This window comes from Squalius cephalus (genome assembly GCF_949319135.1).
Source record: "Squalius cephalus genome assembly, chromosome: 4".
Taxonomy (NCBI): domain Eukaryota; kingdom Metazoa; phylum Chordata; class Actinopteri; order Cypriniformes; family Leuciscidae; genus Squalius; species Squalius cephalus.
The window spans coordinates 34563808-34582861 of NC_137125.1; the positions used below are offsets into that span (position 1 = coordinate 34563808).

Here is a 19054-nt window from a genome sequence, read left to right on the forward strand (position 1 = left end):
GAAACATCCTGTTGTTGGCAAAATTTTATTTTATTTTGACAGGAGAGCACCTTCTACTTCTTTAGTAGAAAAGGCCAAGCCAGGTTTTGGCAAGACAGCATGCATGTTAGGTGATCCTGTTTGTACCAAACAGATTGGTCTTTTTTTGCCTTCTCCTTTGAAGTCATTTATGGATTAATTACTCATCGAGGCTCAAGAGAAGACTTGGGGTTTTTTTTGGGTATTTTTGCTATTTCATCACGTTTGGAGGATTATTGCCATTTTCCCTGGACAATTTGATTAACTTTTTGGGCTCAAGGACTAAGGATTCACGCATAAGGACAATACTTCTCACGTATGGACTATTTGATCAAGGACTCTCGGATAAGTGTTAATTTTTCTGATTTGACTATTGAGTTATCAATATACTTTGTTGGTGAACCTGCTTATGCCTATCTTTGTCTTTGATTTCAAGTATTGATACAGTTTTTCCCCCTTATTCATTCATGCCTTGTGAGTGCCCTTATCTTTTAAGTGACTAATGGTTTACTTAAGTTGCAAGCCAAGTTTATATACAATATACACCTAGAATGACTTGAGGGTGAGTAAATCATGGGCTAATTTAAATTTTTGGGTGAACTATCCCTTTAACCCCCTGAGGTCGACGGTATCGCCGGCGATACCAGCTCGCTTTTTTTTTTATCAGTGTAAAAGAAACTCATAAATACTCTGTTGACTTTGATTTTCCATAGGAGTTTCATACATCAATCGATTCTGTTAAATGTGTATTATTTTTGTGTATACTCACAATAAAAACAAAGTGTTGTGCTTTTTGCCAAATAAAGAAAAATAAACACGAAGCGAGTTCTGCCTTCTCTCTGCCAGACAGTCTACTAATACTCTTATGAGAGTTAGTTGACATGTAGTTGCAACGTTACTTATAGTCAAAAGAATGTGTTAAAGGGACCATCAAAATAAAGTGATACCGAAGTCAAATCTAATTGAAAACAGTTTGCCAAATAATTGCTTGTGCTATGTGTTCATGTGCTTATTGAAGTTTCATGTTATTAGCTCAGAAACATGTTACAGTCAAACTCTATTTGGAAACAACTGTGAGTACCAGACTCCTTCTCCTTCTCAGTGCTTTTCTGAGTTTACACTTTTTTCCACATCGACTGCTAGACTGGTTATTAGTCTGCTGTGATGTCTCCAGTGAAAGTTTCGGGAAAAGGGTTCATTAAGGGTGCATGGTGGCTACAATGGAGGCAATCTTGGGTACACTACTGAAGCCTGAAATGACAAATTGGACACCACATGATCTTAAGGACTTCACAGACGTGCACAAGTGAAGGCCACAAGACCACAAATTCATATCGAGTGTGCCTTTTGGGACAGGGCCTTAATGGAGTCATTTTTACCAACATAAGATAAAACAGCCAATTAGTTACATACTGTGATTACAGTAAAAAAAGGCCTAGGACTGCAATATCATGATGAGCCAGTTAAAGTCAAGCAATAAACAATGTATTGATAAATATACAAATAAATGTATTAGCAATATATTTATAAATTAACAATAAATTATATTGCTGTAAAATGTTAGTTCACAGATTGAATTTTATTGTAAAGTGCTACATGTTATTATTGGGCAATGCTTTATTTTACACTGCCCTTACATCTTTCATGTTCCTAATAGTAATAACAGTAACTTATGAATAATTACAAGCAGCTAACCCTAAACCAATACCCTAACCCTATAGTAAGTACATGTTACTAATTAACATAACTAGTACAAATTGTGTAATTACACTGTAACAGCGACACTGTCAAATAAAGTGGGTTACACTTTATTTTAAAGGGGTCATATAATGCCATTTTTGTACAAGCTAATATGATTCTTTAGGGTCTAAATTAAAAGTTTGTAATATACTTTAATTAAAAATTCTCATTAGTATTGTAAGAAAACACTAATTTTACCTGGTCAAAAACAGCTCTGTTTTCAGCACGCCGTTTCAGTGCATGTGTCTTTAAATGATAATGAGCTTTGCTCACCCCGCCCCTCTGTTCTGTGGGTACACCGTATCTAACACAATAACCACGTGTTATTCGTTATAAACGTGTGATTATGAATTATATTGAGAACGTCGTACATAGAAAACATGCCGTAATGTACCCTGAGTGTAAACCTTAGACGCATTCATTGTGAAGCCTGCAGCAAGGTTTGCAAATTTCGCAAAGATTAATATAAATACTAATATAAAGGTTAATAAAACATTACACTCACATCTTCTGGAGGTTCAGCAGTAACATGTTGGTACCGATCCGTTTTTTCTCGTTTGTAAAGCTGTCTGGTGTGAAATGATTCGCGTAAACATGAAAGCATGGACGATCGTGGGGAATCCCCGTGAGGGAATCCCCGCGTCAATCCTTTGGGCATATTGCTTCAAAAACAAAACTCAGCCACTGCATCTTCAACGGCTCAGATTTAGGAACATCCAAATGACTGCTGTGTTCCTTATTACATCTAAGAACAGAACACCACAATCGCTTAGACGCCATTCTACTCCAGCATATCAACAATGGCGGACTACTATGACGACGGCTGTCACAGCTCGCTCAGGGCGGGTCTTGTGTTGAAACACGGCTGTCAATCACAATCGCGGGAGGGGCGTACGATCTTATGACGTCACAATATCGAACGGCTTGATTTCATAGATGGTCAAACATATATGGAGATTAAAACAAAACCACTGGATGGATTTTAATCATGATAGGATGGTTGTGTACAGGCACTGCCAACAGACATTTCAGTGCAATCAACTTGTAAAAGTGCATGTACCATTATATGACCCCTTTAAGGTTTCATTGTTACAGTGTAATTATATATTTAAGTACTGAGTAATATTAAGCAAGTACATACATGTACTTACTATAGGGTTAGGGTAGGATTAGAATTTGGTTAAGGGTTAGTTGAATGTAATTATGCATAATTTACTGTTATTACTATGGTAAGTACATGTAACATATGTAACAAGGACACTGTTAAATAAAGTGTTACCATAAAGTGTAACCTAATACTAGTGTTATACGTATTAATATTATGGACACATAAGTTTAGGGATTCGATTCTCACTATTACCTCACTAAACTCCCAATTACCGCTTATTATTACACGGCTCTGTGTAATAATTGATTCTGATTGGTCAATCCTGCCATCCAGTGGTAAATTATTCCCAGATAACAACCTCTGAAAACAGATAATGCAAGCTCATCCGGGTCACTGAAGTCAGCAGCGCTATACATTGCTAAGAATGTTTTTTTTTGTTTTTTTTTTGTTTTTGTTTTTTTTGTGGATGTTTTGCGTTTGGTGAGCTAATAAATATTAAAATTCAGGCGAATCAATATTTTGTGTACAGTTATTTAATTATGCCATCCAGTTTCGTGGACTTGCTCTCTCTTGTTTCATACAAACACAACTGCTGCCATTTTGTGACTATTGTTTTGTACATTGTTGGATTATTAGATACAAACAGGTACGATTTTAAAACAGTTTAATCTGAAATCAGTATATCTTATCCCCATAATTATTTATGTGGCGGAAACTGTGTAATAAGTGATATGAATGACTGTATACCGTATTTCTTAAATGTCTGTTTAGTTTGAACTTGCCGTGCTAGAAACTGCTCTCTCCGCGGAAGCTTAGAGTTTAAAAACCTAATAAAATATTTCAACTCAGATCAATATTTCGTGTCTAATTATTTACTTATGTGGCAAGTAGCCGTGTAATAAGCGGGATAATGTACATCCAGCCGGGGGTTCTCTCAAAATAACCCTCATCAAGTCCTCATCATCCTGTCGGGGGTTATGGATGTACATCATTCCTTACTTAATAGTTAGTAAGATAGTTGGGTTACACTTTATTTTAAGGTGTCATTGTTACAGTGTAATTATATATTTAAGTACTGAGTAATAGTAAGCAACTACATGTACTTACTATAGGGTTAGGGTAGGATTAGGATTTGGTTGAGGGTTAATTGCATGTAATTATGCATAATTTACTCGTATTACTATGGTAAGTACATGTAACATATGTAACAAGGACACTGTAAAATATAGTGTTACCTATAGTTGTTAAATTTAGGTATTGGGTAGCATTAAGGGATTTAGAATATGGTCATGCAGAATTAGGCTTTATCCAATCCTATCCTAGTAATATGCATGCCAATAAGCAACTAGTTAATAGTGAGAATTGGACCCTAAACAAAAGTGTTACTCATATGATTGCTAGACCATCATAATCATTACAATATTTCATTACCATGTTTTTTTTTTTTTTTTTTTTTTTTTGTATTGGTTTAGGTGGGACATTGTGTGGTCGGGCATCTTTAGCTTAGTTAGAGTGTGTGTGTGTGTGTGTGTGTGTGTGTGTGTGTGTGTGTGTGTGTGTGTGTGTGTGTGTACTTGCAGAAACAAAGTAGACACAGTGGCAGGATTACTTGAGTAAGTGCTTGCTAGATGAGCTGTTGAACAGATGCAGTCGGTTCTCAGACAGTATACTGTACATCAGGCTGTTGTTATGAAGTTAATGTGATAAAGGATTTTAAAAAAGGTAACATGAAAGCAACAAACACAAGCTGTAACTCTGACGAAGATAGGCTTTGAATGTATAATCAAGTTGTTTGCAGTATGTAAACAGATGCTGCCAATTAGTAATCAGTGAATACATCAAGTAATGATCAATGAACACAATTCTCCATTGAGACGTGCTGCACACTAATGTACGGTTTTAGAAATCCACACACAACTGCTGCTTGCAATCAATTAGATCAAATTTTAAAACTAGAATAAGAGAAAAATATTAGTTTGAACTCATTAAGGGATTTTTATATATATATATATATATATATAAAGCTGCTATACAAGCACTATACAAATACAATGTACTTGATCTGATCAGTACTATATTAATACTGTTAAACATTAGTGTCTTTTATCATTGTCTAGTATCATCATCATATCTTTCTGCCAAATAGTCCTCCATTAGCATAACCAATTTATGCACAATCCTTTGCACAATAATATAGAATTGTAAAATTAGGTCACAGGTGTCAGTATATCATTAGACAAAAATGCAATATTATTGCCATTTGTCATTTTTTTTTATATCTCCAACTGCTGTGAAGTGCATGTGCTTGTTTCTGATTTTCAAAGATTTTATTTTACTGAATATCAGAACTGTTGAAACACTTGCGCTCCCATTTATATGCAGTTGCATTCCGTGATCCATCGAGGCAGGAAAAGCTTTTGAATCATGTTTCTGAGATGTCTTGTCAGGCTCAACCATGCATTACAGTCTGGCATCCTGTTAAGTGTTTGGCAAAAGACACATCTGCATGATTGAATACAGCTGACTTCCACACAACTACCTCTTCTCTAACATGCATTTGTTGAGCGACCCCGATCTTTTCTTCAGACGAGTAACTACCTCTACGACTTCAAGATAAATGCAGCTGTCTTTTTATAAAGTAACATTTGTTTGTGGGAATCTATTCTGAGTGTGTAAAGGCCCATTCACACCGAGAATGATAACTATAAGCGTTCACAGCAGCAAGACGATGTCGTTCTGTTTATTCGAAGTACACGCTGTGTTTTATGTCTTTTATGTTCTGATTGGCTGTCAATGTTTAATCGTTCATAAGCTAAAAAAAAAAAAAAAAAAAACTAATTCTGTAAGTGATTTGAATTATTATTATTATTACACTCTTACACTTGTGGTGTGAACTATATTTACAACGGTTTTTAGAACTATATCTTTATCGTTATTGTTATAGTCATCGTCCTTTGTGTGAACGGGCCTTTAGGCAGTTTTTGCTTTTTTGTTTTTTCAACAAATGGTCAGTGTTATCAGGATGTTGTTTGTGCGCATCATCAAGCTAAACATTATATGAGCTGTTTTATTTCATTTTTTTTTATTAGGGGTTCAAGCATGAAATGCTGAAACCCTATTGTAATTGTAAGGATTTGTAAAACGCATCGTGCAGGACAAACCGTAAGGCCTAGAGACTTGAAACCTGGCCAGATGGTAGGCCTCAATTTGGGGACAACCTACTGTATCAGAGTATGACCCCGATTGGCCCATAGGTGGCACTACAGCGGCCAAAAGTACAAAATCGCTCATAACTCGTAGGCCGTTTGTCCTATACTCAAGTGTCTAAAGGAGGTCGCACACCGAACGCGCAGCTCAGCGCCGCGCCGCGCAGCGCCACGTTTTTTAAATTCAAACACATGATTCTCTATGAGAGTACACACACCGGCGGCGCCTTTCGGCGTCTGTCCGCGGCGCCCAGCAACGGCTCAGGACCGTGTTCAAAATCCTCCTGCGCCACAGAGCGCCATTTAATAGTTTTATATTAAATTTACATTTATGTGTCTCAAATCGTAGTTAATGTATATATGGACTTAACCCTGTGCTGCAATATACATTTAGTTTTATATTTATTTACAGAAATCAGAAAATTGCTGATGTTATCGGATTTTCAGGTGAGAGTTGTCCTAGACGTGGTGCGGCGCGGCGCTGAGCTGCTCATCCGGTGTGTGACCCCCTTTACACCACTGTGATCCCTGTCTCAAGGCGGACAAAATGGCTATCTCCTACTTTTGCGAACTAGTCCCTGGTTTTTCGCCCGATCGGAACCAGACCAGTCTAGGACAATTCTCTGGACTCTCTAGATCAATAATTATCGAAAAAAAGTTGAACTTTTGCATTTGGCTGGCTGTAACAGGGTCATTTAGCAAAGGGGCGTGACAAAATACACTCAAAAGCCTGTAAATCCTAAAGGAAAACTCAGAACTTCACAAAAATTGATGAGCATATGTGTCATAACATGGTGAGGAAGCATGCCGAGTTTCATGCAGATCGGACCATAGGTGGCGCTATAACTGGCAAAAAGCTTGTATTCTTATAAGGGGTTCAAGCATGAAATGCTGAAACCCTATTGTAATTGTAAGGATTTGTCAAACGCATCGTGCAGGACAAACCATAAGGCCTAGAGACTTGAAACCTGGCCAGATGGTAGGCCTCAATTTGGGGACAACCTATCAGAGTATGACCCCGATTGGCCCATAGGTGGCGCTACAGCGACCAAAAGTACAAAATCGCTCATAACTCGTAGGCCGTTTGTGCTAGACTCAAGTGTCTTACACCAAATATGAAATATTGAAAACCATATATTTCCTATGGTTAATTGCCTGTATTGGCTGTAAATGGTCTTTTTCATCTATTATGTCAGTGGTTAAATGCTTGCTAAGTAAAACTTAATGTATTTAATGCTTATGTGCTTAAAGGCCTTAAATGCTTGAACCCCGATAAATGCTGCTTGCAGCTTTAATTTAATTTAATTTTGTTATTTTCTAGCAATAGTAGTAACAGTTAATTATAATCAATAATACAATAATAAACATAATAAATTAAATACAAAATAATTAAACAACATAAAAAAAGAAATAAAAAAAAAACTGTGGGTTGAATTTATTAAAAATATTCATATTTGGTTTGTGTTATGGGACCAAATGTTGGTAGTTGTTAATTAACTATAAGATATAATATTAAATAATAATAATTTTGGCAAAAGAACTGAGTGGTTGAACTTATGAACGCAGTCAACACAACACACAATTTTGTGAAAACTGAGAAAATATAATGAGGTTATTTCCTAATCTTCCTGTGCCGTAGGAAGGTTTCAAATTAAGCGTAATTATAATTTTTTTTATTACATTTTCAATTTCCCAAATCATGTGGAAATAGAAGTTGTTGTGTTACTAATTAAAAAAAGGGTTGAGTCAATATTTAATAACATGTTCACTGTAAATTGTTAAAATTATGACATTGTATGGTTTAAATGTTTGGATAGGAATGCCTCTAAAGCTTTGCAAAAGTAATGGGACACCAGAGTTTGCACCATTTGGGGAAAGTTCCATTTCCTTTGCATGTTATTCCCAAGTCTGTTTATAGCGGGGCGGCACATTTTTATCCATCTTTCTCAGTCTCATTGTCTGCTTCTCTCTCTTCCTTCTTTTTTATCCTTCATTCACTTCTCAAGAGTGTTTCCACCCCAGACATTTCCTGTCACAGCCCGTGAGCGACCCCGTGTTGATGGAGCCCTCCAGGAATTCAAAACGCCAGGGTGGCATTTTCTTTCAAGTGATTGGTTCCCTATAAAGAAGTGGAGTCATTTTAACAGCCCGCCGCAAGTATGTTAGTCTTCCCTGTCTTTCTCCGCCCCTCAAGCAATGCGTGTGTGTTTGAGGTTCCAGCTGATCATTAAAATTCACACCCTCATCGTTACATCAACCAAGAATGAAGCCAGATTGTTAGCAGCGTGCACGTCCCCTTAAATGAAGAAGACCCTTGTGTGAAATGTCAAAATTTATGTTTTATGCATGCTAGTGCACCCATTAAAACTGATACCAAGTTTAAATTAATTTATGGTCTAACACGCACATTTAAACAGCAATTAGTGATCAAATTTATGAGAGCCTGGAGGAGATGTCTGCAGATCGGGTTCACATTAATAAACACTAAGCATGTTTTTTTTTTTTTTTTTTTTTTTTTTTTGTATATACATTTTCGGATTTCTCATGGATCAACATTAAGCAAAAAATGCTCACATGAACACAAGGGAAGCTCTACATGCTAAACTATGTGCACTACACATTCAGACTAGATGCTAAACTGCTTATTTCTTGACACATAAGCTCAATTGGTAACACTTTACAATAAGGTCTCATTAGTTAGCATTAGTTAATGTATTAACTAACATTAACTAACAATGAGCAATACATTTATTAGTTAACATAATGTATTAACTAACATGGACTAACAATGAGCAATACATTTGTTACAGTATTTATTAATCTTTGTCAATGTTAGTTAATAAAAATACAGCTGTTCATTGTTTGTTCATATTAGTTCACAGTGCATTAACTAATGTTAACAAATACAACCTTTGATTTTAATAACTTATAAGTAAATGTTGAAATTAATATTATCTAAGATCAATTAATGCTGTAGAAGTATTGTTCATTCTCAGTTCATTTTAACTAAGGTAGATAACTAATTGTAACCAATGAACCTTATTGTAAAGCGTTACAGCTAAATTTAACCGCATTTCTCTCGCATTAGAAAGCAAATCAAGTCGCTTTCAGACCAGTCCAAAAATTACAAAGCACAATTTTCATTGCACTGCACTAAACTGTCTGTGCAATTCTATGACGACTCCCTTCACAAACCATGGTTCATAAAACAAAAGGTCTAGCATTTGTATGCAGATGCCATTTTGACATTTAATATACAATGCAGTTGTCACACCTGCTGGCTGTTTTCTTCAGAACGATCAGGCTTGAATATAAATGAAGTAGTATTTAATAGAAATAAAGACACAAACAGAGATAATCCAATAAACAACAGAGAGAACATCCAGGTAGCAATGTTAACACAAGACAAATAACAGAAGCTAACTAAGGGTACATTTACACGACAACGATACGCTTAAAATGGAGAAGTTTTCCTTTGAGTCTTCCGCATGCAGACGACACCATTGTCAAAACGATCCCCATTCACACGGATCCGCGAAAACGACTAAAAACGCTGTATTCTGCTGCCAGGCCATTAGATGGCGATGAAACACTACAGACTGAACATGTAATACGCATGTGCATGATGTCATCGTCTTCAGAGGTTCACGTTTTTGCTGTTTACATGGAGACCGTTTTCAAAAACTAGCACTTTGAAACACGTTTTCAAAAATGTGCGTTTTCAGGCACCTTAAACGTTGTTGTTGTGTAAATGAACGGCCAAAAAGCATAAAAAGTTTTACGTTTTTAGTTGAAAACGGTGTTGTGTAAACATCTCCTGAGGGTATAAATACACAGTGGTAATGAGGGACAGGTGAGACTCAATGAAATAATGAATAACTATGGCAACCAAGAAAACAGGAACTAAACACTTCGGTACTGAACACAGGCAAAGCAAGACAAAAGAATATCAAAATAAAAGTCCATGGACACAGCAACATGGCAGGCCCATGTTTTCTCTTTTTTTCTTTTTTTTTTTTGTGTTGAGATAATTACACATTTAATAACATTTGTAGAGAAAGTAATGTTAAGTGGAAGTGAACCCTGATACCAACAGTGAAACATTCCAGTTCTGTTATCCAGTCAAATTAGCAGACTGGAACTAACTGTTCTATAATATCCTTTTTTTTTTTTTTTTACACAGTACATGTAAAAAACAAATCCATTAATTTCATAAATGATGGAAACCATATTCAGTAGTATGAAACAGCTCTAGTATGACATACATCCAGCCTTTCAACAATGTGCTACACACATTTCAACTTTTCAAATATATATTTTCATGCACAAAAACCGTGTAGGTCCTCGGAGCTGATTAAATATTCATCCATAAAGATGCCTCCATTTTCATAAGAGTTCCATGATGTGCTCACTAGGCCAGACAAAAAAACTTGACAAGTTCCACAAGCCCACATCTTCACCCTTTGATGCAGACAGTGGTTAAATTGCTCGTGCGGTGGAAACGGCCTTCGGCTAGCTTTAAAATAGACAAGGGTATTATAATGACTGCATGCTTATTGTTCCATATAAATACACCATTTATTTTTCTCACTCTCTTTTTTTGGTTATTTTTGCTTTGGTAACCAAAACTTACAACAACATTCAAAAGCTGTCTATAATTACCAAAAACGGCTTCTGTTTATGCCCTTAAATGGTCTTGATGATAACCACTGAGACAAGTGTGCATGTGTGCATTTGTGAATGTTTGAGCAACGTGTCAGACTACATGGGCTGTTTTCGAGGGGGATGTGTGAATGCGCTGCAGTGCATTGTGGGATGCCATCGGTGGGCGGGGCTATGGCAATGCGGGTCGGGCCTGTAGCAGGTATGATTCATCAGGGCACGTAATTGACCCTGTGGGATGTGTGATGGAGGAGGACACCATTGTGCGCAATTTGCTTTCTTTGTCTGCTTCCTTTTGGTGTGTGTTTTACTGTTTCCCTGCTTTAGCTTACTTTCTACTTTCTATTAGTATTTTTCTCTCTTGATCTCTCTCTCTCTATCTTTTTACAGTAACACAGCCAGTGAATATCAGCACACACACATGTACACACACACACATAGAACACCATATGCTCTCTGCACCATCTGACTTTAATGATGGTGAGGCTGTCTGAACATTTGCAGAAATATACAGTCATAAAAACAAACTACATCCTACCTACATGATTATTACTCTGAATAATAAATTATTATTAAATGGAGACATTTAATATCCAACTATATTATTGATCTACCTGCATTGACACCATTATATGAGAATTGAACTGAGCAGGACGATGACATCACTGTTTTCTCATATATATATATATATATATATATACAGAAATGAACCATCACTGAACTTACTTAAGCTGGACTATGACACTATTTTTTTCCTGTTCTCACTGTAAAGCTGCTTTGGAACAATCTGTATTGTAAAAAGCACTATAAATAAAGGTGACTTGACTTAATATAGTGGATAATATATTCCACAATGTTAATTATTTTATATATATATAAAATATGAATGTCAATATCATGTATTTATAAAATATGAGGATTATTAATACTATAAACATTAAGTAATACAGTTTAATACTTATTTAAAAGGGAAAAAATACAACTACACTAAATATATTACTACATTTTTATATGTACAGAAAAAAATGAATGATGTCTGCCCATGCAGAAGTCTACTCCGCTATGAGGCTGGGTGGTTTTTACAGTGTTGCTATGTGGTTGCTAGAGTGGTTTTAGGTTCCTGCAAAGATGTTGCTTACTCGTCGACCGACAAGTCTCAATGATATCTTGATCTCTAGTTATGTCTCAGGTTAAGCCTTGAGATGTTTTCCACCAGTGGTTTCAGTGAAAATCATAAGTCTGACTGCTTAGTAAAGTAAACAACTCTCAACAATTTGCATCATTGATCTTCACGGTATAAAGAGTACGGAACGAGTTACGCACCAAAAGGTTAATATTGTGAGCAATATTAGTATGTGTAAGGAATAGTGATATTTGCATTAGCAAGTACCATTGTTTAATAAAAAACTTTGCCTCTTTTTTTTTTTTTTTTTTTTTTCTTCAAAACTTTACACACAAATCCAATAATTGCACACACAAAATGCAAAATGCCTCACATATCTAGCAAAATGAAGCACTGCATACAAAATATCACAAACACATCTCAAAAGCAAACACCTTTGCCATAATATTATATTTTTTGGATATATCACATACACACATTCAAAACCTAAAGCTCTTCTTTCATGAGCTCCTATGCACAAGACTGAAAGTACTTGGCAGAGAGATGTTGAAAAAATTTTGCGGTAAACACGAAAGCAAGCTTGAAACCAAACTATATGTTTTTTGTTTTTTTTTACTGTAAGCATTTGTGGTTGTGAATACAGTATTACACAGTCCGAAAAACATATAACTTGACCTTTGGTCTATTTATAGGCCTATTCTAAAGCCATGATTGGTTGGTGTTTAGTAAAGCAATAAGTGTTTGCACATGTGAGGAGTTGGTGTGAGGCACTGATGAATTAGTGTGGCATTTTGATAGGTTGTGTTTGAAAAAGGAAATCAAGATACTTCCTGTCAGATTTTTGTGTGTTACATAGAGAATTGTGTGTTGTGGTTTGCAAAAAGTGTAGAAGGCCGAGAATTAGCGTATAGTTTTCGCAGATTTGGTGTGTGGTTCTAGTGTTTGAGTGTCAGGTTTCAGAAATTGTGTGACAAGTAAGGATCTTTTGTGTAAGCAGTTGAAAAAAACTGTAATATTCAACACTTGTTATTCTAAAGGTCTCAAAATACAGCAATTATTCTGTGTTTCTACGGCAATTGAAACGCAAGTTTGAACAATGCATCTGTGCATCTCTAGCAAAGAATAAACATGTGTCGAGTATAGCATCCAGAGGAGGGAGCCAGCGGACAGAACAAAGCCATATCATTCATTAAACAGTCATTACAAACAGTCCTTGTCATCATATCATATCGCTTGATATTAATTTGTACAACTGCGGTACAGCACGAGAACCATTCTGCTGTTTCCCTATCTCCGTTGCTCTTCGAAACAAAGCCAATCTCCTGTACAACCATGACATTTGTAGGGGAATACTTTGACTTGTTTTGTTGTGAGATGCTAATATAAAGAGGCAAGCGACTGCATGACTCACTAGTGGGATTGCAGACCTAATTTCTGTTGTGTTTGTGACTAGCTATAAATAAACAAATCAACCATCAGAACTTGGTTTTGTGTCCCTGCGTTTATGTTATCAATCTCCTCGGCGAGCTGCGAGGTGCCAGTCTGGGGTCTTGACAGCGACTCAGACGTAGATGTCGTTCAGTGGGCAGCCCATCTAGATGAAGATTAATATCACAGACAACATGCGGGTTGGGGCAGAGATGCACAAGCAGATTTGCACAGAGAGAGACAAAGAGAAAACAGCCCCCCCCCAACCCCCCCCCCCCCCCCCCAAAAAAGAATCGACTGCTAACCCACAACAAACATCCAGAACATTGATTGTAGACAAGTGGAGAATAAATCATGGCATCGCAGGAAGATCAATTGAGTGAATCCAGAAACATCTATGCACATATTTACATATATTTCCTTATTTCCTCAGATATGGAAAGGTACTGGAGGTAAAGTGGTACAGGCTAAACATCCTCTCAGATGTACTACCACCCAGACAGGCCTGGGACATGAAAATAATGTGACATTTCTAGACATAGATTCAGGTGTGTGAGTCTATATTCGTGCATTGAATTCACTTCACCTGTGTGTGTGTTCTAGTGGAGTCATGTGGACTACAGTGCTAAGAGAGTCAGTGAAAGTTTCATTCAAACTATTAGCTAAAATAATGAATCAGCTGAGCTTTAAAATGTGGCTACAATTCGTACGAATTCATACGATTTGTCTAAACCCCAGTGATGGGTAGGTTTAGGGGCGGGGTCAGGGGTAGGTGATTCATACGAATAGGGCAACTCATAAAATATGCACGATTGAGCAAAAATCGAACGAATCCGTACAAGTGAGGTCGAATGAATTCGTACGAATTAGCCACCTCGTAAAATACGTACGAATTGCCGTGAAAATCTAACAATCTACTTATTGTTTCACACAACTTTCCTTTTGAGTTTCAGCTTAAAATGTATTTTAGTGTATAAACACCATGGCCAGAGCTGAATTATCTCTGAGGTTTCAAAATATCAGTCATGTTTAGAGGGATTGTATAAATTGCCTTTGCATAACTGTGTGTTGGAGTCATGCAGAGTTGACTGCTTGTGCATTAATTTTCCTGTATATTTGCAATTAGAAGAAGGGATTTCATATATATATATATATATATATATATATATATATATATTTTTTTTTTTTTTTATTATTATTATTATTATTAAGGAATATACTTAACAATCCTATCATAAGATCCAGAAGATAGATGCTACAACACATCATCCCTTTTCTTGAGGCGCAAGTTAAAAATGTATATTATGGTCATGCCTGGGACATGCTTTGACATTTCCGTTTCCATGAGCCTCCATGACTTTGTTTGTGAGTGACACGGCATACACTACATTATCCTTAAGGTCACATCAATAAAGTGTTACACATCCTCACACACGTATCGAAGACGCATCGCACACACCGCAGACTCACCGCAGTACACGATCAGAAGCGCCGTCAACAGCAGCACAGCCCAGAAAGTTGTCGACATCCTCGGCCAGTTAATCGCATCCTTACGCTTAATCGATCTGACCGCAGGAGCCATGGAAAACGCGTGTCGTGAAATCGGCGATAAATTCAGCGTTACAAACCCTCCCGTCCTCTGAGGAAACGTCTCTCTCCACGAGTGATTCTTAAAAAAGACATTTTGAAAACGGACCGCTCATTTCCAAAAGCACCTTCGGCAGTCTTTAAGTCCAGGAAAATCGGAAAATGAAGTCTCTAGTTGACGCGCGATCGATTCAGTGTTCGGTATCCTGGGAAACGGATAATCCAAATCAGGCGCGTGAATTCAGATTTTCTCATAAATATTAAAACTGTCGACGCCACGTCAAACCTCCTCGTAGAGAAACGAAAAATGAAAAATATACACGACAATGATTAAATGATGTATGTCGCAACGCCGTGAGAAAACTAGCGAAAGAACTGCTCAGTTGGTCTGTGAGGACGTGCTTGATTCCTCTCAGACTCCCAGAAAAAAAGATCCCATCGCAAACCGTCTGGATTTGCCAAATATTCTCTTAAGAGGGAATCGAAGTCTCGATCGAAAGACGACGAGGAACATAAAGAGCTGTGAGCAGATGAAATGGAAAGATCTAGAGAGCTCTGAAGCTGCGCAGACCGAAACATGAACTGAAACTTCGTGCCGCCTCAACTTTTACTTGCACTGCATGCGAGCGACGACGCGAAAAAACTAGCACTCTCCTGTTATAATTAAGGAACCGGTTTAAGCGTGCAGTGCAGACAGCTTCCTTGATTACAACTGAACCTTCTATTTTTAAAGCGTCGCGTCAAGTTGAAATCTAGACTTATATGTGCTGTTTTTAATTTGGCATCCGGATCATTTTACACTTTTTTTTTTTCTTTATCTATTATTTGTTATATTATATCCACCTGTCTCATATGCTGCATTTATTCGTGACGTGCGGCTAACAGGTTGTGTGTGTGTGTGTGTGTGTGTGTGTGTGTGTGTTTAAATACAACTGTTACAACATTTCTGAAAAAACAGCTAAGCTTAGAGCAGAAACTCAGAGCAGAGGACAGGTCAAAGGAGCATTTCAGCACCACATGATACGGACAGCTCCCACTCAAAATATTGTCATTAGAAAGAGATCATGTTAGGAATCTCAGTCTCTTGCAATGTTGTAAAAAAGAAAATGTGTTATTTTTTACAAGATGGAGCTACCTGTTTACCTGATCTAACACCTGTTCTAATTGTTATGACACCCATAAATTACCTTATATTTCTTATCTAAATACTGTCCTATCCAAAACTATCTTATTCTATATCAGGTTGATTTTTTTTTTTTTTTTTTTTTTTTGCATTATTTTCCTGTTTTGTTGCATTCTTTTCCTGTTATCACAGTAAAGTTGCTGTGAAACAATCTGTATTGTAAAAAGCGCTAGTGTAAATGCTAAATTTGACTTAAATAAAACCTGTTAATTTAGACATTATCACATGAAGCTCATTTTAGGGTACCAAACAAATCACTATAGAGTGTGATACACTGACTGTATCTTAAATCACAGATAAAAAAAGATATACACTATAGAAGTGGTAACCTTAAAGAGGTATTTCTGCCTGATTTAAATCACACAAATTAGTTTTGTGGTAACACTTTATATAATATTCATTAGTTAACATTAGTTAACTAACTTAGTTAACATGAACTAACAATGAACAATACTTCTACAGCATTTATTAATCTTAGTTAAAATTAATTTCAACATTTACTAATACATTATTAAAATAAGTTGTATTTGTTAACATTAGTTAATGCACAGTGAACTAACATGAACAAACAATGAACATCTGTATTTTTTATTAACTTTTTTTATTTTTTTAATTATATATATATTTTATTAACGTTAACAAAGATTAATAAATACTGTAATAAGTGGATTGTTCAGGGTTAGTTCATGTTAGTTAATACATTAACTATTAACAAATGAGACCTTATTGTAAAGTGTTACCAGTTTTGTTCATATAACTTAAAATTATTAAGGTTGAAATGGGTTGGGAACCATTGTCCTAGAAAAGGATAGGATGGCACTTTATAAATCCTTTTTGGGAAACTGACGAAACATCAAAATGAGGCATTTTAATAGTGTCACACCAATTTAAATATTGTACAGGTGTCAGATAAGGCTGAAATATATTCTTAATATGACTATATTCTAATAGGAATCACAATAGAAGGAGCTGTCCACTCTATATGGTGCTGAAACTATCTGAAAGCTTTATACCCGTTCTAGTTCTTATGTGCTCATAGAAGCATTAGTGTGTGTGTGTGTGTGTGTGTGTGTGTGTGTGTGTAATGTTCATATATTGAAATAACCTGTCTGATCCTCATGTTCATAATAGAACATCATAATGTTCTACTATGAACATTCCACTGAATAATAAAATAAGAAATAACAAACTTTTATTAGATACAATTCGCATATATTGAAATAACCTGTCTGATCTTCACTGGTGTAGCTGTTCACAAAATTAGCGTTAACAATTCTATACATACAACATTGGGATCTCAAAACACAACATAAAATCAGTATCAACAGAACATGAAGGTTAAATGAAACAATTGCTGTCCTTTGTATTTAACATATAAATAATGCTAAGAGTACCTACTGAAACTCTCTCAAAGAGATGCACTGCATAAGAATAATTTCCTAGAGGAGGCGTGAGCTGAATTTACAATTATATTGTCATAGATCCATTGCTTATTTCCCATTAGGCAAAGGCACTATGCAGGTGCTTTGAGGTGTTTCACCCTTCCCCAGTCTCTTCAAAGTGTGAGTTTCCATTCCACTATGTCCCTTTCAGGTGTCTGCACAGTTCTGGCTCTCTGTGGTTGTGCAGTGCACTACTTAACAGGAACGCCTCTTTATGTAGTCGCTTGTGATCGACTGAGCGCTGACCTTTCACATCACTCTTCTTTTGATCTTTCCACACTCTACTTCCCCTGTATCAGAATTGAGATTTGTCTTTGAACTCCAGCATGGAGCCTTTCCTTGTATGTCTTTTCTCTTTTATTTTCTGTAATTTTCCAAATCACAAAGACACAAAGCTATAGATTGCTGTGAGCAAAGCTGAGACCACAGTAAGGAATTTTAGACATATTGTCATGCACAGTCTGCATTGAAATTATAGTTCACCACACACACACACACATACACACAAAACAAAAGAAATTCACTTATTATTTAATCACTTTCATATTATTCCAAACCTATGATTTTCTTTGTTAGCTAGAACATAAAATGAGACGTTTAGCAGAAAATTCACACTGCACTTTTTCATAAAAGTAAAAAATGACAAAGGCTCCACAGAGACAGTGATACTTTTATGACTAATATTACTTTTTGTGTTACAGAGAAAAAATAAAATTAAAAAAATCATTCAGGTTCACAATGCATGAATTTTTATTTCCGAAAAAAACTCTTTAAGTTTTAACTTTCTGACAATACTTCTGGCAATTTCTGGCAATAGCTCCATTTATACTTATTTATAAGTATTACTATTCTATAAATATGTTTATAAAGACTCATTAAGACCTATATTGCATTATAAGAACAGTTATAGTTATATTTATATTAGTTATACTTACTTATAAGTCATGCATTTGATTTTTCAATGTGCATACTCATAATTCATTATACACTGATTTATAAGTACGAATTAGTCAGTCAGAGAGGTTATTTATTATTTATATTTATAAAGTATTTATAAAGATTGCTATAATGTTATTATAGTCATTTTGGTGAATAGTTATTGGTGAATATATTGTTATTAATAGCCGTGTTGTGTTCTTATAAATACTTTATTGTGAGTGATAATACAGTTATTAACCTCTATAAATGTATAACTGATGGATTTAAGTAAAGTGAAAACATAAGATGCAATTTTATTAAAGCAAATATTAAGAAATCATGAAGATGTGCTCATTATACATTTTAAGTTGTTTAATTGTAAATGTAACTAATGAACAATAATTCCTGTTTCCATTTGGGATTTTTTTTTATTTAAAAAAAAAAATGTATGTTACATACTAGCAAACTCTGCAACAATATTTTTTAAAGTATAATTGCAAACTGCTATAAGCAATACCATGCATATGGCTGAGGAGATATAAATTATAACTGATCAAAATTACCATTCATGACCTCTAATGCAAACATTATCCATTTAGGCCATAATTGATAACTAATTGGTACAGCAAACAAGTTTAT

General features: G+C 35.7%; 1 protein-coding gene across 1 annotated transcript in view; it reads right to left on the reverse strand.

Annotated features, from left to right (window-relative positions):
* tafa5a (TAFA chemokine like family member 5a) overlaps positions 1-15590 on the reverse strand; it is a 191796-nt gene extending 176206 nt beyond the window's left edge. Inside the window, exon 1 of the mRNA XM_079868925.1 lies at positions 14756-15590. Within this exon, the coding sequence (XP_079725051.1) occupies positions 14756-14867 (112 nt within the window). The 5' untranslated portion in view covers positions 14868-15590. The remainder of the gene's footprint in view (positions 1-14755) is intronic.
* Between the last annotated feature and the right edge of the window lie 3464 nt (positions 15591-19054).